The 26,150-nt window shown below is 41.0% G+C and overlaps 1 protein-coding gene across 1 annotated transcript in view; it reads right to left on the bottom strand.

Annotated features, from left to right (window-relative positions):
* LOC101590894 (adhesion G protein-coupled receptor B3) overlaps positions 1–26,150 on the bottom strand; it is a 157,224-nt gene that overhangs the window by 43,464 nt on the left and 87,610 nt on the right. The window contains 2 exon segments of the mRNA XM_023702069.1: positions 5,652–5,760; positions 10,001–10,069. Of these exon segments, the coding sequence (XP_023557837.1) occupies positions 5,652–5,760; positions 10,001–10,069 (178 nt within the window).

Below are 26,150 nucleotides of genomic sequence, written 5' to 3'. Positions count from 1 at the left end.
ACGGAACTGCCTACTACTCACTCTCCTTCATATTGAACTGCCTAAAATGCAGACAGCTTTCAAAGTCTAGCTAAAATGTTTCTACCTTTTAGAATTTTTTTCTTGATCTTTGCATAGTATAACATTTTCTATAATGGATGTCTAACAGGTGGTTTATATGACAGAAACCAAAGAGTACTTTATCTATCTATCTATCTATCTATCTATCTATCTATCTATCTATTCTTGTATATCTGTAACTAGACCACAATCTGCTTGCATGCTAAGCAAATATTCATTTATTTTAATGAGCTGAATCACTTAGCAAAAGCTTTATTCAGGGTGAAGGATCAATTCTTTGTTTTTAACAGAACAGTCGGTAGGCTAACAACATTTAATACATCACTGAGTTCCTTGAATTCAGTTCAATATATCCAATTCTCACTCCAAGCCCAAAACTAAAGCTATTAATTTCTAAAGAGTAGGCTATTCTTCCTAACAAATTGAGCAAATGTAATATGCTGCATGAAGCTATTGTTGAAAATGTATGACTGACATAAAACATAATGCACAGGATAAAGCACTCCACCGCAACATCGGAGAAATCCTCCCAACACGCAGACCCATGTGGTACCCCACCATCCTAGTAATATAAGACCTCATACATTCTATTCTGTCTTTGGAATGGCAGAAAGCAGGGTCTCAAATAATGTGCTTGGCCTCATGGATGCCTTGTTTTCTTTACGCTATTGCCTCCAAAAATCCAAATATATCCAAGCCATGAAACTAATTCTCATTGTTTAATTGCATTTTAGAGTGAAGTAAATAAGAAAAATTGTTAAGGGAGTGGGCTATCTCAAGAAAAAGAGTGGATGGCAATATAGAGAGGACAGGAAGAACAAAAAGTATGTGTAGGGAGATTTGATTTGTTTCTGGCTGTTTTCTGAAGGTTTTCCAGTAGGAACTTCAGACAAACTGGTGTGAGAAACACTGGCTCCCCAGGCGCTAAAGAGGAGGAGGCTCTGCGATTAGCTGCAGAATGCAAGCAACTCTCTAAAGAAATTTGTTGAGGAAGAATGAACTTCTTTGTGCTGAAAGAAAAACAACTTTCTAAATAACTCATATTGTGTAGTGGAAATCTCTTTACCTGACCTAATTTGTAATAACAATTCTTTAAACTTAGACATCGAAAAATTTAATTTGTCCTAAGACAAACCATTTGTGCATATTTATAGCACTTATTTGGATGTATATTTAGAACTGTAGAGTCTGATTTTACAATAAAACAAAGAATACTGAAAATTGAAATCTTTCTGTAGCCTTTCAATTTTTCATGTGCAATCATTTCTTCAGTAGTTATACAAACTGTTTAATGTTTAGACTTTAGTATGCACTCCTTATCTCATAAATATAATTACCACACTTACATTTTTGAATGGCATAGTCACATGTAAATATTAAAAATAACCATTCTATTGAAGCTCAAGTATTTTATATATGCATTGCTTTAATATTTTTTGTTTATAGAACTATTTTTCCCAAACCTGTATTACATATTTTGAAGTCATAAATCCTTTGAACAACTAAAACTATGAATGTTCTCCCTAAAAGTGTACATATGCAGGTAAAGCAAATATACAAAGATATGCTAACATATAAAGAGAATTCCATGATCCAACGCTGAGGCACATGGAGCCATTTTTCCAAAAACTGAAGCTTCAGAAGTTTTCATTTGAGCTATTTTTGAAAATAAACTAACATACACTATACATTTTATTCCATCTTAATAAGATGATAGGAACTTTTATCTTGACAAACTAAGACTGTTCTTTTAGGGAAGGGTCTACAGGGTGTTCAGGGTCTCACTACTAGATCAGACTCATAGTGATCTGCCTGTTTAAAACCTCCCAAAAGCTGGGATTACAGGTGCACGTCACCACCCCCAGTCTCAATCCCCATCTCAGAACCCCCAAGCATGGGGCCAGCACCGCAGTCCTGGGGATTGAACCCCTGGTGCCTGCGCCTGCTTGCAGGAGCTTTAATCCTCTGAGCTACTTGGCCGGCCCAAGGCTGTGGTTTAAACATAAATTATCCTAACATTAAGACTGATGTTTTCAAAAGTAAAGTATGAACAGTCATTTATTTCCAAATATGTACTCTTGAGAGCTGAATCACTTAATCCTCTTTTTTCCTTAATATTGTAGCATTGCATCTGTAATATTACCTACACGTGTCCCACCAAGAGGACTGTCTCTGTTTCTATGACATTCGGTCTAAACAGGGAACCAGCAAACAAAAATGTTAAAATTGTATGTAAAGTTCAAATAAAATTGGTTTTCAGTGAGTTTTTGAGCCTCATTAGGTGACAAGGCTGTTTTGCCATCATCTTTTAGTTGTTCGGCTCTTTCTTACACAAAGGCTTTATAAACAAATAATTTGCACTCCATGCTGGTTGGTCTTGATTGTTAATTTGACTGGACTAAGAGACTTCTAGAAAGGGGATTAGACTGTGAGGGTCTACTGAAGCTCCTAATGAGTTTCATCCAACATACTTTATAGAGAATGCTCACAAGCAGGGCTGGCCAAATAGCTCAGCAGATTAAAGGACCTGCAAGCAGGCCAGGGGCTGAGGGTTCGATCCCCAGGCCTGCCATGCCGGCCCCACCCCTGAGGCATGCTGAGATGGCGATTGAGACTGGGCGTGGTGGGTCACACTTGTAATCCCAGCTCTTGGGAAGCTGTACACAGGAGGATCACTACCAGTCCGATCTCTTAGTGAGACCCTGAACACCCTGTAGACCCTTTCCTAAAATACAGAAAAAATAAATAAATAAAAAATAAAGAGAATGCCCATAAGAAATAAACAGCTTTTCTTCATTTCCTAGATGCTGTTCATTATGTGTTCTTGGGTGCACGCTTGCATGGGTGCGTGCTCTGGATCATTAGCTTCTTGGTGGTTAATTGGTATTTGGAAATCAAATGTAAGAAAAGCTCCTGCCAACTCACATTTCACAATTTGCCACTGTAAAATTATCTGTCTTTACTTGAACACATTGGAAATATCAGACAAAGCAGTATATGCAAGCATTTTAGATACCAGAACCATATTGGCTAACATGAAGTGCACTGATTCTAAGTACTGATTACTCACATTATTCAGCTCATTAATAGCCATCACACTTTGGAAAACTCATAAATACTGTGGAAACAACCTGTACTTCTGGTCTTCAAATGATGCTAAGTCAGCCTGTGGGCCCGAATTTGGAATAAGGAATAATAAATAAGATCTCCCTTGACTGGTCCAGTATATTAAGGCTTAGAACTTTCAGTCGCAGAACATAAAGTTGTTACTACATTCCAAACCGTGAACAGGGGTAGAGATATAGCTCAGAGGCACAGGCACCTGCCTGGCAAGTGCAGGATCCTGAGTTTGAATGATGGTACCAAAACAAAAAACTAAACAGTGTAAATCACACTGCCCTTATTGAAGATACAAAGGCAATATAAAATACTGGATTTATTTGCAGCTTTGAATTGCTCTAAGTTATTTTAATATACTACATGAAGTAGAGCAATATTAAAGGAAGCAAGGAAACCTAGGCAACAAAGTCTTATTGCAAAAATTTAAAAATAGAGTGGTAAGTCATGAGTAAGGTAAAAATGACCAAACAGTTAATTATAGAGGTTTATTTTATGGGTAGTAATAGGATTTTTGTTGGAAATAAGGTCAGAACTATAGATAATTTGATGTGTTGTTACTCTAAAACAGCTTACTGTAAGTCCAAATTTAAATTCATTAGACTCTTGGATGGCCTTTAGTTCTTTTATAGCATTTTCCAAACACATGCTGAACAAATGCCAGGTATTGGTCTGACAGTAATTTATATCAGCAATGTCTTTTATGAATAAACACAAACTACAGAAAAGAAAACAACAGTTCTTGCTTCTCACCCCTTAGCTTTAATTGGAACTCACTATGCCAATTTTCCAACTGGGGCAGGTCCCATCATAATTCCTTTCCCATCCATAAATGATGCACGGGGCCCTTAGGAGGGTAAGGTACAGCTGAATCACCAGCATTCTTGAAGTCTGAGTTCGTTCCACCTTCCACATATCCTAAAACTCACAGCTGTCATATTAACCCTTTCTGTCAGATTTTGTTTCTGTCATTTTCCCAGTCACTTCTGCAATGGCCATATAGTTTGATTTCCAAGTTTCTGAATTAATTCTGCAACAAAGAATCTCATAGTCTTTTTATTCTCATTGCCATTGGAGTGGTCCTAAACCAGCACAAGATGGTGAGATCTCATTGGGAGGGTAGTTTTGGTCCTGAGATTGGCTCAGTGGGTGCACGAAGGCATTAGTCTCACTGCTGAGGGTTGGTATGAAATAAGGGGGTATGTGGACACTGAAATATTTCCAGACTTTTCAGATATGTAGTTTTCTATTTTTTTTTCCCATTTATGTCTCATACAAAATTCTCTCAACGGAAGAATATGAAAATTAGCAATCGATGGTGGCAAGTTCAAGACCAGCCTGGGCTCCAAAGTGAACTCAAAGCAAGCCTGAACTGCATAGCAAACACTGTCTCAAAAAGACAAAAACGAACAAACAATCCGCGATGATTCTGATGGAAGACACCCTATTATCAAATGGTTTCCTGTAGGAGTCAGAGACTTAGAAAAAAAATCAAGGTAAAATGAACCACCCAAATCATGAATCACACACCAAAAAGTATTTTCTGTACCAGATGAACCATCAAAAGGGATTAATGAAGGTAGGGGGCCTCCTGACTCAGTAACCAAAGCTTATGCATCTGTGGATAAGAATGTGGCATAAATCTATTCCTATAAATGCACTATTATGTAGAGTTCCAAGGCCTTGGAAATACTACTAAATGCTACTAAAGTAAATGAAGGACTATCTCTCTGAATCACAGTAACATTCTGAAAGGAAGTTTTACATAAACAAGAAAATTATGAACATATAATGGACTGCACTGCTGACAACTTTTAATAACAAAGATAAACATTCTATTTGATTAATATAATTGTCATTAGCTCAATATAATTGTGATAATTTGAAAGTGTGTTAGGGTCTGCTTGTCTGTGTAAGTTCACCCCTAGAGAGAAAGTAACTCAGCGTCCTTTGAACAGCAAATGGAACAAAAGGAAGGTTAATTTGTCCCAACTCTCTCTCTGTTTCTGTCTCTTTCTGTCTCTGTCTGTCTGTCTCTCTCTCTTACAAACACACACACACACACACACACACACAGAGCCTTTGACAAATCAAAAAGGATATGCATGTCCTCTATACAAACATAGACAGACAGATATACAGATACATACAGACACATATACATAGGCCTACAGGTACTCATCAAATGCATGCAGCTGGTAGCAAATGTATGCATGTGTGTATCCATGTATGCATATGTGTGTGCATTTATGCATGCATGTAGATATGCACATGCATAAAAGTGCATACATACATATATAATGCACATAGGCCTGGGCCCTTCTAAAGATCATAGACCTAGTATCCATAATGTATTTATTTACATATACTGAGAGATATAATTAAGGATATTACACTTGAATGCGTATAACACAGATACTTGCAACTTCTTTAAAGTTTGAAAAGATTTTGGGAAAAATCATCCTACTTCTTACCTACATTTCCAGTCATTAAGTATGAATTCTGAAAGTCCATCATCCCCATACCAACAATGTGTATAAAATCTTCAATTACTTGCATCAACTCTATTGAGCCCGGATAAATCTAGAAAGACAAACAGAGGTTAGGCAGAATAAGAAGTCCATGCAATGGAACACAGAACTGGAATGAAGACACATGAAGGGATGAGTTGTTTTGTTTGAAGAAATGTCTGCCGCTGGCAACAGTCATAATTCTTGAATTACTAGTTGAGAAAGGAACCAGGTTTCTGAAGGCAAGGACTTTGGAAGTGTTACAATGTGCTAATTAATCCTCCCTAAATGTAGGGAGCCTCAAAATATCTGACAGATTGTGTACTCAGAAATAGCATGGTGTTCCTTTTGACGGACACTTTTGCTTACTTAATTATAACAGAATCAGCATCGTAATTGGACCACAAACATTTTTGGCTTAGTGGCCATATGAGGGGACAGAGGGACAAAAGGGCAATCATTGTTGCTATCATGAAGAAGTTTACAAGACTGCACATCCATTGCATAATAAATATCCTGAGAGAAACTTTTATTTTGAATATTAGTCAATGGAAAAATAAGCAATAATTATAAGATTATAGTAGCTCTCCTTAAGTAATTTACATGTAAGCACACAACACACCCAACAAGATCATTGCACTTATTTTACCCAGAAAAAAGCAGAAAAGTTCAAGGAAGTTAAACGATGTGTCAAAAGCCGTATTGTATCTTAGCCAGTGGCAGAGGCAGTAGATGGCCACTCTGTCACCTAACACAGTGATGGAAAACCTTTTAGAGTAAATAACGCAAACAGCCTCCTGCGGCACGCATGCCAGAGACTTGCGGCCACTGATATCTGAACCTATATCCATCTTATCTGCGGAGCTTGCTGCCTACTTAAGGGCTGGCTGACATGTCAGCCTCCATATCGCTCCTGCATATCTCACCATCACGACAGGGCCATCGGTGCAGGTAGATGTGGGTTTTCTTAAAGACAACCTCGCACTGGCAATAGCTCACAGTATGTGGACCCTTAAGGCCATTTAAAAGGCCAGATGCATTTTAACACACGTCATCCATCCAGGTCCTAACACCAGCCTACATTATGTAGCCACATTAGAGCAGGAAATCCCTTAAGTCAGGTTCATTTCTGTGGCCATTCAGCCCTGCTGCAGCTTTACTCATAAAATCTTAAGTGGGTGACAGCTTTCCAGCTGCTTTGCATTTGCGAAGGCAACTGCAGAGGAGCAGAGACAAGCTGATTAGTAAGAAAGCCTGCCCGAGAGCTGGAAGGGACTAGAAGAGGAATTCTGGGCGGGTTGCTGGCATTGTGTGTACTCTGCCGGGACTTGTGGTTGTGTACAAAGTAATAAGCACCACGAATCTGCAGTACAAGATATTCAGTTATATGCGCATGAAGTCAGGAACAATAGATTTTACACTTTGAAGCATTTGCACAGGTAATTGCAAGCTTTAAACTTTTTAAAGTATTGGAAGGATAGATCCTATTTGATTTCATGTTTTCAATCATTAAATAGCAATTCTGAATGTCCACCTTCCTCTAAAAACATGTGCAAAGCTTCTGTTGGACCTACAATTCCTGCTATAACTGTTTTTCCTTGTTACTGAGTAGGTAATGTACATTCAAGTATGTGTCATGTAAAAATACAAAATAAAAATAAGCTTAATTTTTCCTGTTGGGAATAGGCTACTGCCCCTCCACTCTCCCTTCTCATAGAACATGTATTTTAGAAAACAAGAAATTGTTAAGGTCTTGTTCAGTTTCTTTGAAATGTATAGATTTTTTTTCCATAGAGGGGATTAAGGAAAAAATCCCCAGTGCTTCCATATTGGGCTATATCTCTAGGGCTTTTTCTAATCTTACTTGGTATCTTGAGATTTCCCTAAATTGCTCAACTGCCCAGGGTGGGTTTACACTTGGAATCCTACTGTGTTAGCCTTCTGGGGTGCTAGAATTACAGTCTAGTAATGCAATTAAAAAAAAAACCAAAAAACAAAAAACTAAAAACTAAAAAGCTTCCTATTTGGTTAAAGATTCAGTAATGTTTATCTTTGAAATTTAAAAATCAAAGAAGATAATGTAACCCCTCAATTTCTGTGGAGGATAGGAGATAGCCATCAGTGGCTACTGGCCTGAGATTATCAAACTGCCAGCAGTCACGAAGATTTGAAAAACTTTTCTCTGTAAAAAGCCAATTGACTGACAAGAGCCCCATGCCCCCTTCACCAAAATAATTTATAGTGCTGTACAGGTGACATGTGCTGTTAAACTCTTTATTCTAGGACTAGTTATTGTTTATCTTGAGAACAGGAACACAATGCTGGGCCTGATTAAACAAGTGTGTATTTTGCAGGGCTGCTTTCTGGCTTCCTGGCCTGCCCATTCTGTACATCACATTCTGGCTTAGTGCTTACTCAGTAATGATCCTTCTCTTTCTCTTCTGCCTTCATAGAAAGGTGTCTGAGGTTAACAGCAAGGATGCTTTTTAATTATATTTTTCCCACTAGCAGCCAAATGCTGCAGAGCAGGGCTTGGCAATCTTTCTGTAAAGGGCCTCACAATAAATATCTTAGAGTTTTAGGGGCCATCCAGATCTCTCCTAGGACAAGCCAACGCTGTCTTCCTGGCACCCAAACTAGCCCAGACACTGCACACAAACAGGTGGAGCAGTTTCTGAAATATTATTTACAAACAGGCTTAAGGCTGGACTCACATGGCTGGCTGCTGCCCCACCCCTATGTGAGTGCTGGGGAATTTTCAGTATTAGGATGAAACAGAGCCAAGACCCGAGGCTGGAATGGCTTATCTTGCTGACTCTGAGCAGTGTGTGTAAAACAGCGCTATATAAAATGTGGTTTCTCTCCCATCTTGGTGTGCTACAGCTTTAGCAGGCTGCTTTGTCAAGCATATTTTTATCCCCCACAACTGGTAACTAAGGAGTCGTGTAATGGCTGTGTTGATTGTTCAAAAGTGTAAACATGGTTTACAAAATCTAGTGACATCATTGACTCGTTTTAATCAGCTATTTTTCCAGATGCACACTGAACTCCTCATTTTTCTTTTGTTTAAAGCTAATATTCCTACAATAAAGGGGACCAGGAGGAATACCTTCTTTAGAAGTCCAAGCTTAGCTATGCATTTACCACAATGGATATAACTATGACACCACTTTGCAGTAGGATTTGTTTGTCTGTTTTACATTTCAAACAGTCATTGTAGAACAACATCAAGGAACACTAGTGTTGAAATGTCTTAAAACACTCTTAAGACTGGAGCTAATTTCGTATCACACACTGACAGACGGTGGATTCCTGTTTTTCCCATTGATGAGTTCCACCACCATTCATTATTCACTCAGGGTGTGATGTCACCATGAAAGCCACCATGTGGTGAAGGGCAGCCTCCCTCTACATAGGCTATCACAGTATATTCTAAATATATCCATAGTCAATGTTCTCCAGCATCAGAAAGATGCGCTTTGCCTCTGCTGCGGCAGTATAGGTATGACGTCACTTCCTCACAGTGTGTCACTGGCGCTGCACTGGGGCTGAAGCCCAGGGACAAGGGTACAACTCAAGCTAGTATGAAAGAAAAGGGAGGTCGGGGTCTGAGCTGTGGGGTGATTTTCCCCCTGCCATGTTCAGAAGCACAAAATTGGTAGCAGATTGAGGTGTGTCATGCTGGGGTAGTTTTAGAGCTCCTAGAAGAACAACAATAAGGGAATGTTTTCCTCCCGAAGTTCTAGGATTTATTTGTTTGTTTGTTTGTTTGTTTATTTATTTGGTGGAGCCAGGGATTGAACTCAGGCCCTTGCCCTTGCCACCGAAGTGCTTATTCCACTGAGCCATCCCCCCGGCCCTAGGACATGATTATTATTACAAAAGGAAAACAAACTAGATGGTTCCTCTGATCCTGAGTAAATATTTGTTCTTTTATCCAAATTGAGTTTCTCTTGGGATTTTTAACAAGGGTCCTGTAGAAATCTCAAGAAGTACAGCATTTAGCTGAACTAAATTTCCATAGCATTTTAAAAACGTGATTATTCTGTTTTTCGACTTGAAATGACACATTTCCTCTGTAATTTAGAAAAATGCATTAATCATATCAGTGGGTACAGCAAAAAGACAATAAAGGCACTAAAAATAATAACTAATCCACTAAGATAATTTGCTACATTGGTGTTATACAAGATCAATGAATTATAATAATAAGTTTTGAGAAGCAAACCTTTCATATCAATTATATCACTGAGTAGTTTTCACATTTTATTTAGCCAACTTCATTTCAAATTCAAAAATAACCCAAACCTTACCTGCTGGGCATCTTCCCATTTTTCCTTGTTTTCTTCATCGAGGAGGTTGCTAACTATTTGAAAGAAGTTCTGTAAATTAAATTAGATAAAAAGTTTTAATATTACATGAGATAATATATTTTCCTAACACCTCTTCAGGATAATTATGTGGGAAAACCACAAACTCTTTGCAGCATTACTTTATGGTCCCAATATTTTCTAAAAAATCTCCAAGGACAATTTACAGCACCATAATTATAGAATTTCTACAAAAGTTCATATCCTCATCCCCAGAAGCAATTAGAATAGATAAAACTTTCACTTACAACCATTTTCCATTATATCCTCTGTATTCTACTATGCAGTGCCATTGTGAAATTATTCAGCACAAAACTGTTATTCTTTCTTTAATGAAAGTTGCCTGAGTTGTCTTCCTATAAATTATTCTATGAATTGAAAATCATGATTATTAATTATACTATTGTTTTAAAGAACATGATGTCGAGCACCTGGTCTAGGACAGAAGCCACAGTGTGAAAGGATCCCCCAGAATCCTGGCTCTACTTCTTCTGGTTATCACCCTTTTAGTTTTACAACTACCTCTTGAAAATATTAAATAAAGCAGCTCTGTCTCTGGCGAGCAGTGCCTGATCCACATTTCAGCCATCTCTGCTCTTTCTAACATACTGCTCTTTACTCCCGACTTTTGCCAGCAAGCTGACTTGCGGGAGTTAGCAGGTGGGTAACATGTTACCCTCATGGCTCCGAGTCTGTGTGTCTCCCCTGTCCGCAACTAAACACTGAGGACACACTGGTTTTATTTTTATTCTTTTGGAGGAACAAGGGATTGAACTCAGGCCCTTGTGCTTGCCAGGGAAGCGCTTCTTCTACTGAGCCATCTCCCCGGCCCCGACGCACCTTCAGCTAGAATTAACCCCAGCAGTGTCTGATCTTTCTCTCTCCTTGCAGGTGAGCACATGTTGATGCCCCTTTTTCTGTTCACTCTGGATCACTGCCAGAGAGTTCAGTTCCACTTAGTGTCCTTTTCCCATATAAGGCATTTCTACAAGAAATGATTTTTGCCATCTCATATTACCCTGTGCCATCAAAATCCAGAGCAGGAGTGGAAAACTAGGATGGTTATTGAAGACAAGAGTAACAGGGTCACAGGAGACCTAAGCAGTGTCAAGGGGCAGCTTGATGCTCCTCCGAAAGCACATCAAGAGGCCTGTCTGGTTGTGTCCTCAGAGGCTATCTTTTCTAACAGGGCCATAGGTAATTTAGCAGAAGCAGGGCCTGATACTAACACATCAGTTTTGGGCAAGACTCGCTTGGGGGCAGAAAGAATAATAATTTATTAGTCTTATCTGTCTTCCTCCCAGTGTAGCTTTACAAAACAAGCATTTGCTCTCATTCCAAATAAATTCACCTGGGTGTTTTTACATGAAAAACAAAGCAACTTCATTTCCTCAACTCTTGTGGTTTGAAGCTGTTAGTATCTATATTTAATTGCCCTATTTGTGCTATTTATTTTAATAGTTCTTGGCAATCACATGGTTGCAGAATTGTTGGAGTCATAACCTCTCTCAAGTACTGGAATATTTTATGCAATGCTCAAAAAAAAAAAAAAAATTGCAAGTCTGTTTCAGACTCCTGTTAAACTCTTTTAACCTTTTTGTACTACCAGACCTTTTTTCCACTTAAAATTTCTTGCTTGGAGTGCTAACATTTTGAGGGCTTAATCCATTGAGCTGTAACTCTACCTGTGGGCAGGAAGCATTAACCTCTGGGGCTCGGCATCTGCCCCTGGCTGGCTAACTCAGCAGGGGACACGTGCTAATGAGGGAAGAGTTGCGGGTTTCATCGCTCTGTGCAGGGTAGCTGTGCTGAGTCCACGACCTCTGTCTGCATCTTAACCCTGCCAGCTTTCATGCAAAATGCAAGCTGCTGCTAACAAGAGACACTGAGAACAGGACAATGTCTGTGTAACTGTGGCTCCATTTCTGGAAAAAACACCTCGCAAAGCACACTTGGGTGACAGCAGGTCAGTAAGTCCTTGCTGTACACAAAGTCCAGCACATACACAGCTCATAAATAGGAATAATACATTCCAAGTTCAAGCTTTTAAATCACGAAAGAGCAATCATGAAAACATAGATGATTAAAGTAAGCATTAAAGTAACCAACAGGAACTTCAAGAAGCTATTTCCCAAAGCTGGCGAATGGGACTTTACAAATTCAGAGCAAGAAGGCCCCACAGATACAGTCTCTAGGGCCCTACAGATACAGTCTCGAGGGATTGCAAGCAGGCTGCACTGCAGAATAACCAGGGCTGCCTCTCGGACTCCTGGGGCCACGCAGACGTGCCACGCATTACGCTCCTGTGTCTAGGGTGCTGAGGGGGATGTTTATGGGAAAGCTGGGTCTTCTTACTCATGGTGCCGTTCTCAGCCTGCATGGTGTCTGTCCTATGGCAGAGACTTTATGAAGTCCTAATTCAAAGGAAGTCAGTGCGCCTGGAGGTTTCTCAAATCGTTCAGCACCATGACTATGAGCTGACTCTGCCTCACACACACTGCAAAACACGCGTATCACCGGGAAGTGGAGACGTATTGATTCAGCCTGAGTTTTGCTCAATGATCATACTTTTAGAACCCAAGAGACCAAACAGCATTTTGAAGAGGAGACTCACAGCATTCCATTTCACTCGACTGAATATTTAAACGACGCATACAGCTGTGCAGGAGCAGAGCCACTACTTACTAGCGTCCTTTAAGAGCTCAGCTAATGGAAAAAATATGACTCTTTTCATCATTTATGGGTCATGTCACTTCTATCAGCCCCTGAAACACATCAGATAGATTTTATTTCTCTTTTCTTTTTAAAATCTGCTCTGATTCTTATGACCTACATCATCAGAAAAACTGAGTGTCATGAGCCTTAGTTATTTAGAGATTGAGTTTAGCAGACATGGATTAAAATATGCTCTTCATTAACTATTAACCGTATAGTTCTAAATAAACAGTGTCTAGCCAAAGCAGTATTTGTATCATCTCTAAGAGAGAAATAATAATAGCATTTTGGATGAGCTACTGTGAAGCTTGCATGCAATTCTTAATACAGTTCCCAATGTATAGTAAGGATTTGATCTATGGAAGCTTTATAATTTTATTTCCTTTTGTTATCTTTTTATGACTGGCTGAATGATTTATATTTGAAGCCACATTATGGCAAATATGCTTCCGTGAGGTTGATATGTGCAAGTCACGCTCTCTGTTATCCCTTTTATTTTATTTATTTATTTATTTATTTATTTATTTATTTATTTATTTATTTTGGAACCGGGGCTATCTCCCTGGCCCCCTTATCCCTTTTAATGTCTTCCTCTCCTGGCAGAATGTAGAGCACAGACTTATTTATGACTACTTTCTGGGTCTATAATTTATTCAGTAAAAAAATCTCTCCTTTGTAAGAATGTGTTATATTAGGAAGGGTTTTCAGTGTAGTGATTGCTACACAGCTAAGTAGACACACTGTGCCAAATAGTTTTGGGACACAAAAGTGAAAGAAGTGTGACTTTTGTATTTTCTTTGCATGAAGTCTGAAAATCAGTGAAGTAAGTGTATGCTATAAAGACAAGCGTAACTGCTTCCATAACTTTCAAGCGAGGTCCTAGATTTCGCTATAGGAGACGAAAAGCATGTTTTGTTTTATGGACGATCGTAAATAATGCTTTGCCTTCCTTCTAATTGGCTTTGCCTTGGTGGATTTTATCTAAATTATAGACTATTTTCTATAGCTATGCTAAAGCACGTCTCAGTACTTAGCTCTTGCTGACCTCCTCAGGTAAGTAAAGTTGTCGATTAGGCTGGTGACTGGAGAGACCTGAGCCACAGAAAATGTGTTCTCCTCCATCCTACCCAGCAGTAAGTTGGGCTGAAGTTTTGCACTATGTGTATTTGTCTGGTGTAGAAATATAGGTGTAATATGTAGAACATCCTCAAGGCTAAACAAGGACACAGGGACCAACCATGGCGGTTGGGAAGCTGAGCACAGGGTTGACTGCCGACCCTTGTCTAGAGGTCAGCTGCTGCAACGAAGCCACACAGTCCGGGCTGCCTGTCTTCCCACGGTCTTTGCGCTCTGGGCTCGCCAAACCTCTTTTGGTATCTCAAGCCCTCTCAGCCCTGCCTGATCATGACTCTCCCTAAGCAGACGAGATCACCAGGTATCCACTCCAGCGCCCTGAACTCCGGAGCCTTCTTCTATTGTGTATCACAGTTTGTGTTTGTGATTTATTCATGTGGTAACTGGTGATTTCTCTCTGCCAGAAGTATAATCGCCTTAGGAATATTTGTCTTTTTTTGGTGTGTCTATCCTTACAATTGCAGTGTAAGAGTCACCAAAGAGTGAAGAGTAAAATATTTAGAATACATGGACTGTAGACCTTCAATGTGAGGCACTGGGCTAGTTATTAGTGGATTTAAAAGCAAAAATGGTCTCAACCTGATTTGGAGCCTCCCTTCCAGCTCACCCTCCTTCTCTGCTAGTGATACCTCTGGTCAGTGTCCCCATTTCCTGCAGGCAATGTAATATGCCAAGACAATTGATTATGATGAGTAAGTATGGGGTCCAGCTCTTTCTGCTACAGCTGGCCCTCTGGCATCTCTAGGCCATCCTAGAGCCCAGAGAGGCACTTGTCACTCATGAAGAAGGAGCCGCTGTGAATGTTCACATCAGTCTTTAGATTCAGATGCAGTGACAACCACCAAGGAAGGGGATGCTTCTTCCATGATGACACCCTCTCCTTGGTGGCACAGAGCCTTACCTATGCACCAAGGCTCTGGCTGGCCCTTGAGGGATACATTCAGTAGTACATGAGGTATGATCCAAGTGTGGGGTGAGTGTTTAAACTTTTAAAATAAGGACACATTGCTATTACTCTCCTCAAAATCCTCATCCTCACTCTAAACACACTCCTCCCATTGCCCTTGTGGCTTTTGGAAGCAGTTTTGGAAGTCCCCTCTCATGACTGTCCTGGCCGCCTCGAGGTCCTGATAGATCAAGAATGTTTACCTTTCGTGGACATTTTGACATTGGGGAAGATCCCCAAGTGGCATGACTTATTGAATTAGGTAGAGGAGGACACATTGGAATGATGTCACTTGACAGAAGCTGCCACAAACAAATGATCAAGTGGCCAACAACACATAGGATAAAATGCCTACATTGAAAAATGTATCATAGTGAAAGATACATTGCCTTTCATCTCCCTTACTCAAAATTCTCCCTCTCACATCAAACACACTTATCTCATAATTCTGACCAATGTGTCATTTACTGTAATAAGATTTTCTTTAAGAATTCACTGTATCTTTCATTCATCTCTACTATGTGCCATTTTCTTCAGCAAAAGAATGGGGAAAGTGAGGTATAAAAATATAACACAGGCGGCACGGTGCAGGGAGCTTTAGCACAGAGGAAAACGGGCAACAAGAACATCAGCAGCAATGCTTTCTCAAGCATCCAAATTAGCAATTATTAAGGCCTCCAAGAGAGAAATGGAGAGGTGAGGAAAGATGTGGGAGAGGAGAAGGAGAAGGAGGTGGAGAAGGAGGAGGAGAAGGAGGAGGAGGAGAAAAGGAGGAGGAGTAGGAGGAGGAGGAAGAGGAAGGAGGATATTTAATTGCTTTAAAAGTATTTACTTAATGGCATCTCTGCTGCCTGAAATGTGGGGAACTATAAGCGTGAATAACATATGGGGGTCCTGGCCTTCATGGAACATAACACTCCAGTGGTTAAAGAGAGGCTGGAAGTAAATGTGTTTGAAAAGATGACTTCAGGGCTGAGAGTATAGCTCTTGATGAGAGGGCTTGCCTAGCATGTGGAGTACCCTGGATCTCCAAACCAAACAACAAACAAAGAAACAAACAAACAATCATAATGCTATACACTCATTAGAATGCACTGAGTATGTTTTATCCAAAGGTCAGATGTCGCTAATATAATGGGGTCTTCAAGAGCTAGCTGGGCTCTGAGTGCTCCTCCCTTATCCAGGGGGTTAAGGTCCCCATAACAGGTGCTTCTTTGGGCTGGGGAGGATAGAGCCAGCGACCTCCAGCCTTGTGCCTTGAAGGGCACTGCATTTATCTGCTTCAGAGGGCACCATGACACGGCACCCACAGAGGCAATGGGAGCCCTCAGCACACAGACAGCTGAGCCTGCAGGCCCAGCCCTTGGGGCCTCTGTGCCTCCAGGACTAGCGGAGAATCTATTTCTTCTCTTCACAAATTACCTATTACGCATTTTGTTATAAGAGCACAGCCTCTCACCCTGGGGGTGTGGGGTAGAGCAGAAGACCTGAGGGACAGGACTGTGGGGGAAAAAGTAAAAATTAAAAGCCCCAAACCCCTGGCCAAAGATCAGTCTAGACAAATTTTAGAAAGAGAAAGAATACAAATAAAGTTGGAGGGATGGCAGGGAGAGAGGGAGAAGGGTATTCTCACAGATGAACATCAGAGAGAGCAAGCCCTCGATCCCACAATGGCCAGAGGACAGGCTGAGCTGTAAATGAAAATCTAATGCTGGCTGCTAAGGGGGACAAACAGAGCAGGGCCATCTCTGAAAACAGGGAGGGAGACCACGGTGCTTGGTGTGGGAGATAGGACGCTGCAAGGACCAACTACACAGTGGGAAGACAGGAAATCCAAGGTCCATCTGAACCTGAGTTCAAGTTCTGCAGGACAGTGATAGAGAAAGGCCCAGAAGCCCATGGGCGAGACAAAAGAATGCGGGCTACATGCTGCTCCAGCTGAGTGTGAGGACCCACAACAGAGTGAGGAAGAAGCCCAGCAGACAGTCCTGATGACAAGTCCAAATGCCCAAAGAGAAACGTGTGGTTCATTACTCTGCATTAACAAGAGGAGCTTTCCGGGATAGAAACGTCCAGATAATCGGGAATTGAGTAGGCTGAAGTGAAGTCAGTTAACATGCTGGAGACAGACTTGATAGGAGAAGTAATTAGAGACAAAATTAGGAGAGACAGAAGCAGAGCAACAGGTGTCAGGATAAAGTACACATGGAAAAAGTTACTCCTCTGGCAAGGTTCATTTAGAGACAGACAGGCCATTCGTTCTGTGAGGTTTACCCAAAGGCAGCTTGGGATAGAGCACCCAGACCTCATTCTTCTAGATTGGAAGCTCTTGGCTCATGACAATGCACAAAACCATGAACACACCCACCATGGCCTGGTAGGGTGTGGAGTAGTGATTCTGTGTGACTGTATCTTAGTCTTTTGTTGAAGAGTGAACACAGGAATGAAATTGAGTATAGGCAACATCACTGTACAGATGACTTTGTGGTTTCCTAATGTACTTCTTTAAAAAGAAAACAAAATCTAAACGTTCCCTCAAGGGAAGTAAATTTCTTTTTGTAACAGATACATAGGCAAAATAACTTACACTGTATCAGGACAAAGCGTCATAACACTATAAGTTAACATTTTTATCCAGAATATCTAGCCAAGTAGCACATGCATGGGCTGCTGGCAATTTGAACCTATGAAGAATTCAGAAAGGCAGGAGGTTATCACCCAGGATTCCCCAAGAGAATGGAGGGCAAAGATATATAAAGAATATAACTAAGACACAAGTAACTGAGCCACTCGAAACTAGGATGGCCTGGGGTACTGAGGTCAATAGTGACCTGTGGTCAGAGGGCTCCTGCCTTCTGGGCTGGGCCTGCCCAGCTTGACCACTGCGGCCTGCAGATCTACAAGACCATGTGAGCAGATTGTTGAATGTATGTCTCGTAATATGTACCAGTTGAGGGGAAAGAATCCTTTCCAATAGTACTTTTTCTCCTTTTTACCACAACTTCACAGAAGCTTTGAGTCATTCTGACAACTCTGTAAGAATGTCCCTCCAGGGATCATGGGCTGTCTTCTAATACTCATCTCCTTGCCCTGCCACAGTGTAAGTCAGTTTGGCCTGTGGAGTATTGAAGTAGCTCAGTGGAGCCCATCTCAGAAAATGCCACCAGTCTGCCCACACTAAGTTTAGAAACAGGGACTCTGTAGGAGGTAGCAGGGTTAGTCAGCTTCAAGATGTACTTAACAGGGCTGGGGACACAGCTTGGCAGTCTAAGCAACTGCCTGGCAAGTACAAGGACCTAGGTTTGATCCCTGGTACCACATGCCATGCTGGCCATGGAAATCAGGCATGGTGGTGCATGCCTGTAATCCCAGTGCTGGGGAGGCTGAGACAGGAGGATCACTACAAATCTGAGCTGTGTAGTGAGACCCTGTACCAAACAACTAACTAAATTATTTTTAGTTTTTAAAGGATATGCTTGACAAGCAAAGACTAAGTGACAGAAGAAGCCATCCAATATTCAATGTTTTGGGGCATGAGTTTTGTCCTGTTCTTTTAGTACTCAGTTAAAAACTAACAATAAGAAAGTAGAGATGCAGGGGCCGGGAATAAGCAGGGCTCAGTGGAATAAGCACTTTCCTGGCAAGCACAAGGACCTGAGTTCAATCCCCAGTTTCGCCAAAGGAAAAAAAAAAAAAAAGAAAAAAGTAGAGATGAAAATATGGTTAAATATACCATAGGATCACTTTCCCAGAGTCAGACTAGTGGAGCAGTCAACGTTATGAAAAGGCTATAACTCAGTGTGCCAAAACCATTATCGAATTCTGACAGGGGAGGCTAATACTTAAGAAGACTGAGCTAAAGACTAGACTCTCCGATAGGGCAGACACGGCTGGTCCCCCCGAGGGCCCCAGGAGAGTGCAGGCACACATCCCAGTGCTGCACCCCAAGGCAGCAGCCACAGGGTACCTCACACACACCTCTCTGGGAAATGGGAACCCTCACTGGTCTTCAGGACTCCTTGCAATGGGCTGAACACCACTGTCACCCCCGGTCCCCCAATCTGCACCTTGAGCTCAACACCTACGCTCTTATTTAGAGATGGATCATTAAACAGGAAATGAAGCTTAAAAGGAGGTAAGGGGTGGACTGCTCTCCCGTCTGGCTGGGGTCCTTATAGGAAGAGGAGATTAGAGCACATGGAGACACTAGGATGCGGTGTGCAGCAGGACACCTGGGGACAGCTGCCAGCTGCAGACCGAAGAAAAAGAGAAGCGCAGATCTGCTGAGAACTCCATCTTTGACTTTCAGCCTCCCACACTGAGAAATCAGTTCTGCCACTTAAGCCACCTCGTCTGTGGGATTTGCTAGCTAGCCCTAGCAAGCCAATACAAGTTCTCCAATGACTTTTTTTTTTTTTTTTTTTTTTTTTTTTTGCGGAACCAGGGATTGAAGTCAGGCCCTACTGAGCTATCTCCCCAGCCCCTCCATTGACTTTTATAAAGCACATTTATGTTACGCAGGATAACGAATTTGATTTTGGCATGTCAATACATGCCTATAACATACTTTCCTCATGTTCATGCTTCCAAGACTGTCTTTGTCCTTCCCTTCCCCCAAATAATAATTTTTAAAAGTTAAAAAATTTGGAGAACAAAATCACAATAGAAAACTCCTTGTGCATAATTATAATGTAAATGTTCATATTTCCTTAACACCCAGGGAATGGATGTTAATGGTGAATGTGAAATGATACAATTATTTACCTAAGACAAGTTTTGTTGTATTTTTTCAACTCAACTCAACGTATTTACTTGTATGACTTGGCATTTATGCCTTGACTGTGTCGTATATACTTCTAGCATTTCCATTTCTGACCCTCCCCCACCCCGAACCCAAGGGCTGTGTACTTCCTCTGGAGCTTGCTGGGCCCTCCCCACCAGTGGCCACCTTGGAAATTTTGTTCCTGGCAAGATTCACTTATCTTGTGAAGTAAAACGTGGTCTCATCCTCCAACCATTTAGGAAGTCATTTAGTGCTGGATTTCTTGTTTTCCTACTCCAACAAGGGCAGAGTTTAAACACTAGTTAGAAAGAAATGCTGGTTATGCAAGATTGCCCACCGCAGAGGGAGAACAGGGAGTCCCCACAGCAGCTGTGGATGACTTGTAGAGATTGGCAGCTGCGAGGCTAAAGGCCTCTTCGGTGCCTACTCTGCACGGATGCATGCCTGCTCTTCTATGAATAAATGAAGAAAAATCAGTGCTTAGACTTCCTTATGTGCTGAAGACATCCAACCTTCATCTCTTGCAGGAGAAATCTGAATGCCCACCTGAGCTGGCATCGGACAGTGCTGGTCCAGGGAGTAAGCTCCACCAGAAGCTCATCTTGTGGGCCATAAAAGGGGCTGCATTTCTCATTGCTCCTCTGAGTAAGGTGCTGTGCAAGTGTCTCCAAGCTAACTTCACACCCACGCCAGGTATACCCGGGAGAGAAGACTGGAGGACATAGAGCTCACGTGTCCAGGGCCACAGCACTAAGTCCTGTAGTTCAAGATCTTGTCCACACAGCAAGCATTCTTAATTGCCATTCTCTCCTATCTCCCCGATAAATGTTTGAAGAAATTATAGACCATGACAGTTGTAGCAAGTTCCCTGGGCACAGGATCTGTTGGCATCAGGTTGTCTCCCAAGTACAGTAGCTGTGCTAACGCTCCAATCAGAAGAGCCCTTCCTAGACCCTTTGAAGTTAAAAAATGAGAAGGCCTTGTAGTTGAAGCTTGCCAGTCATCACATGATATATTCTATTACCATGTTGGGCCCTCGGCACAAAAGGTGAGAAGTCTCTTGGACCAACAGCTGAGGAGAAGTAATACTGCGGCGTCTCTGAGGGCAACTGACACGATCAATGGCCAGGTCGAGCGTGATCCACAGTGCGACCCACACGCTTGCTCATGAAATGTCATAGGAGAGAAGATGCCCAGATGCCCTGAAATCTTTAACCTTTACCTCCCAAAGGCCTGACCCTAACATTTATCTAGAATACAGTCTGTATTTAATAGTTGGAAAACTGACCCTTTGAGCTTCCCACTTCACCTCAAGCATGGGGAAAGAATTTCTTAAACCCAAAGAATGTGTCAAATAATTAAATGGCTTTCCCTCTGTGACTACTGACCTATTTGAAGGTCATGCTCAGTTTTTCTTAGTGAAACAGAAAATCCTAGAATGGCAAGGTATGGTATGAAAAGGTAAGGCAAATATTTTGTAAAACTGGTTTTCCATTGTATGTTGATACAATTTCTGTGTCTTACATAGGCTACAGTAAAAAAAAAAAAAAAAAAAAAAAATCAGAAATCAGTCTGTGAGACCAACAAGGAGTTAGAGGTAACAGACAAATACCAAAGAAGAATTTGGTCCTTGCGTTGAAAAGAATGGAGTTCTCTGAATTGGTATCCTCTATGTTTCCTTCCTTCATTCCCTAAGCAGAAACTGTCTCAAGAGCCTACTTCCATCTCCTCAGGAGACCTCTCTTGCTGTCCCCAGGCCCACTGGCCCCAGGATATCTTATTTCTTCCACTCATCTCTTCGCCACTATGGCAAACCCCCCACCCCCAAGCTCTTCTTTCTCCAACTAATCCACGTTCCTTACTTGTATGGACTGTCTTTCTAAAAATACCACTTACAGTTAGTAACTTTGCTTACAGAGAACTAAGCCTGAGCCCTTCTCCCTGGCTTCCCCCGCCTGTCTTCCCCCTTTTGCAGCCTCCTGGCTCTAGCCATGTGTCATGATCCTACAACTTACATGTTTTGACCGACCAGTTGGACTACTGATGGTTTCAGTACCTTCCTTCCTGAAATTCTACTTCAAGCTCTAACGCCGCTATGCATTCTTTACCTCCTGCTACAGTTCTGTTGCAGTTCAGAAGTCTGTCTTGCCAGAATTCCTAGTAAAGGCACACCCTGCATTTACATTTCTCTTTCTCACTATTATAATCTAGCTCCATTCACAGGTTATATTTTCTTCAGTGATGCTTATAAGAAGATTTATAATAAAGCTAGTATTTATGTCAAACACTGCAATACTAGCAATAACGACACTATGGTATACCTACTATGTAGGAGATAGTTGACATGTATTACTGAGCATGGATCACCTCGCATTATCTGTGAGCCTCAGGACAACCCTGAGGAGGTCTTCATTAATCACAAAGTCTGTATGTTTTAATTCATCAAAACTCACAACTCACTGCAGGCAGGGGCACAGTGGTGAAAACTCTGAGCTGTTCAGTGAACACACGTGCACTTAGGTCCCACACAGTGACGCTCTCACCTTCTTTTGAGCCTCATCTGACCAAAAAGCACCCTTTCCTTTCCAGGGCTGCATACACTGCTCAGGTATGAGGGGCAGGGTGCTGGTGTCGGGGGTCAGTCAGATTTTGGTGTATTAGTACCATGAACTGAATTATGTGTGTTTTATTGGAACGCTCCTAAGACAAGGTCCTTCTGGTCAGTTGGTGAAATGTAGGGACGAGGTTCTCGTAGAAATCTAATCCTGCATTCTCTTTGGAACGACTCGTCATTCATACAGTGTTTGTTATAGTTCTACAGAGTGTAGCTACCGTGATACAGCTGTACTGTTACCACTTCACTTGTTTTACAGAGATGAAGAAACAGAAGATTAAATACTGCATCTGAAGATACCAAGACAGCCCCAGGACGAGCTGGAATTCCACCTCACACAGGTCCACTCCAACTCCGCTGGGGCCCTTCAGTCCTGACGTAGGAGGTGTCCACTTAATCCTCCTGACAGAGGGAGACTCCCTAGGAATGTTTCAGGAGTTGTAAACAGAAGCAAGGGGGTTAGTTTCTCTTTCTCCTTTTGTCTCTGAATTACCTGTTCACGGCAATATTTTTGGGAGACCAAGGGCATTTGTCCAATACAATTTCCTTATCTTTATTCATTCAACAGTTATTTTAACCAATCTTTGTCTCTTGTGCTTTATACGTCAAGATAAATGCTATAGACAAAGGCTTGTCTCGAGAAGCTTACAGTGTACTGTTTAGGGCACACCTGGACGTAACAGTTAAAATGTGTTCAAGGTGGTTTGTTTTTTGTGGGTTTTGTTTTGTTTTTGCCTTTTGGAGACCCGGTTGTGCTATGTGGTTTGGGCTGGCCTTGAGCTTACTTTGTTGCCAAGGCTGGTCTTGAATGCACAGCGATCCTCCTAAATCATGAGATTACAGGCATGCACCACCAAGCCTAGCATGTGCAAGGTTTGAAAAAGCCACTGGTGTAGGAAAACTTGTAGTTCTGCCTAAGATTAAGCTAACCATTTGAGGAGACATCTTTTAGCCAAATATTAAAAGAACATACACCAGTTTGGAAAAGGATAAGACATACCACAAAGAGAACTCATACCTATTCTCAAAGGTATGATAACATTGAAAAGTTTGAAAAGAATATTTCTGGGAGAAAGAGACCGTTCTGGCTTCCAGTTTTGTTATACTGTTACTGTATATGTATGACTGAGCCTTATCATAATTTTGTCTTCAATTTTAACATCTTACATGTTAGAATGGGATTTCAAAATGGAAGGCAGGGCAGGTGTGGTGGTGTATGCCTATAATCCCAGTACTTGGGAGGCTAAGAAAGGAGGATCATTGTGAGTTCGAGACCAGCCTGGGCTACACAGTGAGCACAAGGCCAGCCTGGTTACATAGTGAGACCCTGTCACAAAAAGACAACAGAAAAATATAAAATAAAATGGAAGACCGAATTGCATAACAGTCACCTACAGCTGCTTATCTACTTCCAGTGAACATACAATTACAGTGTATGTTACAGTTGGTACTGTCTAAGCTGGATAACATACTGGTACATAATCACACTCAAGGACACATACTTTCAGGCAGAAAGAGTAATACTTCATGACAAGGTTCATTTCACCATGCCAGTACCTGGTCAGGAAGGGTACAGCTGGCTGTACTACACTAACTCTCTTCTTAGAGAGCTGTTCATAGCTTAGAGTGGCTTGCTCACAGTACTGTTAATTTCAGAAATTCTTTCCTTTGTTACTCTTTACTATTCTGTTTCAAATGTGGCATTAAAAATAAGCAATAGGCATCACACATCTGCTTTGATGATGTGCTAAGTCTCAAAATTCAGCAGCTGCCTCGAGCAAAATGGGTGCAGTAGAAAGAGAAATGCATGAAGGGAGGCTGCGCTGTGCCCATGTCAGCCCATGCGGCTCAGCCCACTAACTGTACCTCACTTAATAAAATTTGACAGGGATATAGCAACGTGGTAAAGGGGTTCAGTTGTGCATTTTTCTAAGAAATGAATAGCAATTACAAATTTTAGTTGTAATCACTTATACTTTAATGTTTCTAAAGTTTTTTTCACCTTCATTTGATAAGAACAAGGTGTATTCTCTCAGGGATCAAAATAAGTCAGGGTTGTATACACCATCCCCTCACCTCTTAGCTGTCAGGAGCAGCAAATTATTTGGTATAAATAAAAAAGAGAACATCTATTCCAAGAATTTAAAATTCAGATGTCTCCCATTATGATAGCGTTGCTTCTTGGTAAGGTGAGCAGTCTGGAGAAATTTTAATGTTATTTTTAGAAATTCCTTAAGGTGCAAACAGTATTTCCATTTATGGAGTTATCAAGCCACATCTGGCAAAGGAAACGCTGAATAAAAGTAAAATGAGAAAACTTCATTAAACATAGATTTGTTTATTACTTAAAGCAGAGGAAAACTATATTGATACTCTGCATACTTTAAAATTTTACAGGTAAAAAAAACTAGATCTGTGTGATTTTTCATTGAAAATATTTAAATAATTTTCTCATATCCTGGACTTTGATACTTGAACGAGTACAGATGACAAGAATCAAATTTCTTGGTGGAGGGCTGGGGAGATAGCTCAGTAGAATAAGCACTTCCCTGGCAAACTAAGGGTCTAAGTTCAATCCCTGGTTATGGAAAAAAAAATTCTTGGTGGTATTTAAATGTCCTGAAAGAAATTTTCCATAGATTGGGTTCCTCCAAAGGTCAAAAACCCAGAACTGGCCTTCAAGAAATAGTGACGAATTCCCACAAGGGTCATGTGCCAAAGAGAAAAGGACTTCATGTGTTGGAAGGAACCATGTCACTTCCCAGGCCAGACAGCCCTAAAATTAGCACAACCTCCTAAAGGCGTTCATAGTTTTTCAAATTTTTCAGTTCATTTTGTTTAATTTTTGATGGAAATATATACATATTCATATATTTGTGTGTGTGTGTGTGTGTGTGTGTGTGTGTGTGTGTGTGTAATTCAGGTTGTAGCTAATTGGTTTCTGCTTTCTTTCTTTACTTTCTTTTTTGTCTCTCTCTCTCTGTTCCCTTCCCTTCCCTTCCGTTCCCTTCCTTCTTTTCCTTTCCCTTCTTTTTCTTTATACATATTTGCCATTCATAATGACCACATGCATCATGCACAATTTGTATATGAATATAATACATCTTAATTATTTTTCCCACATCCCTTCCTTCCTTCCTTACAAAAGTTCTATTCCATTTTTCCTTGATTCTCTTCTTTGTAAGAATCCCTTTCACTACCCTTCCCTTCCACTCTTCTGACGTGGTCCTCTTCTCTTTCAACCACATTCTTCCTACTTTCCAATATCAACCTTCTACTTTTTTCCTCATTTATAATTTGGCTTTCTCACATGAGAGAAAAAGTGCAATATTTGAACTTGTGTGTCTGACTGTCCGATGTTTATCCTTCTTTGTGACACAGTAGTACTCTGATGTATAAAAATACCACGTTTCTTTCATCTACTTATCTGTTGAGGGGTGTATGGGCTGTTTCCAAGATTCAGCTGTTACAAACTGTGCTGCTATAAACACGGATATGCATTTATCATGGAAATAAGATGGCTTTACTCTTCCAGGAAGACACCAAGAAGGGAAATAGCTGTGTTGGATGGAACCTTTAGCTTTAGTTTCTCAGGAAATCTCTGTAAGGATTCAACAGTGACTGCACCCATCAACAATGGAGAAAGGTTTCTCTTTCCCACATGCACATCTGCTTTGTTAATGGTTGCTCTCTTGATGATGGCCTTTCATTTCAGAGATGGAATCGCAGTGTTGTTTTCATGTGAATTTCTGAAATGATCAGTGATGCTCAACTTCTCTTTAACGAGTTTATTTCCTGTTTGTACTTCTTCAACTGAGAAGTGTCTATTCATTTCATATAGCTACATTGGAACTGATCTTTAGATTGGATTGGGGCATCTAATATTGTGATTCTTTATATA

This window comes from Octodon degus, unplaced genomic scaffold (genome assembly GCF_000260255.1).
Source record: "Octodon degus isolate 3935 unplaced genomic scaffold, OctDeg1.0 scaffold00001, whole genome shotgun sequence".
NCBI classification, from domain to species: domain Eukaryota; kingdom Metazoa; phylum Chordata; class Mammalia; order Rodentia; family Octodontidae; genus Octodon; species Octodon degus.
Note: the sequence above shows the minus strand (reverse complement) of the source record. Positions and strands in the feature narration are given on the sequence as shown.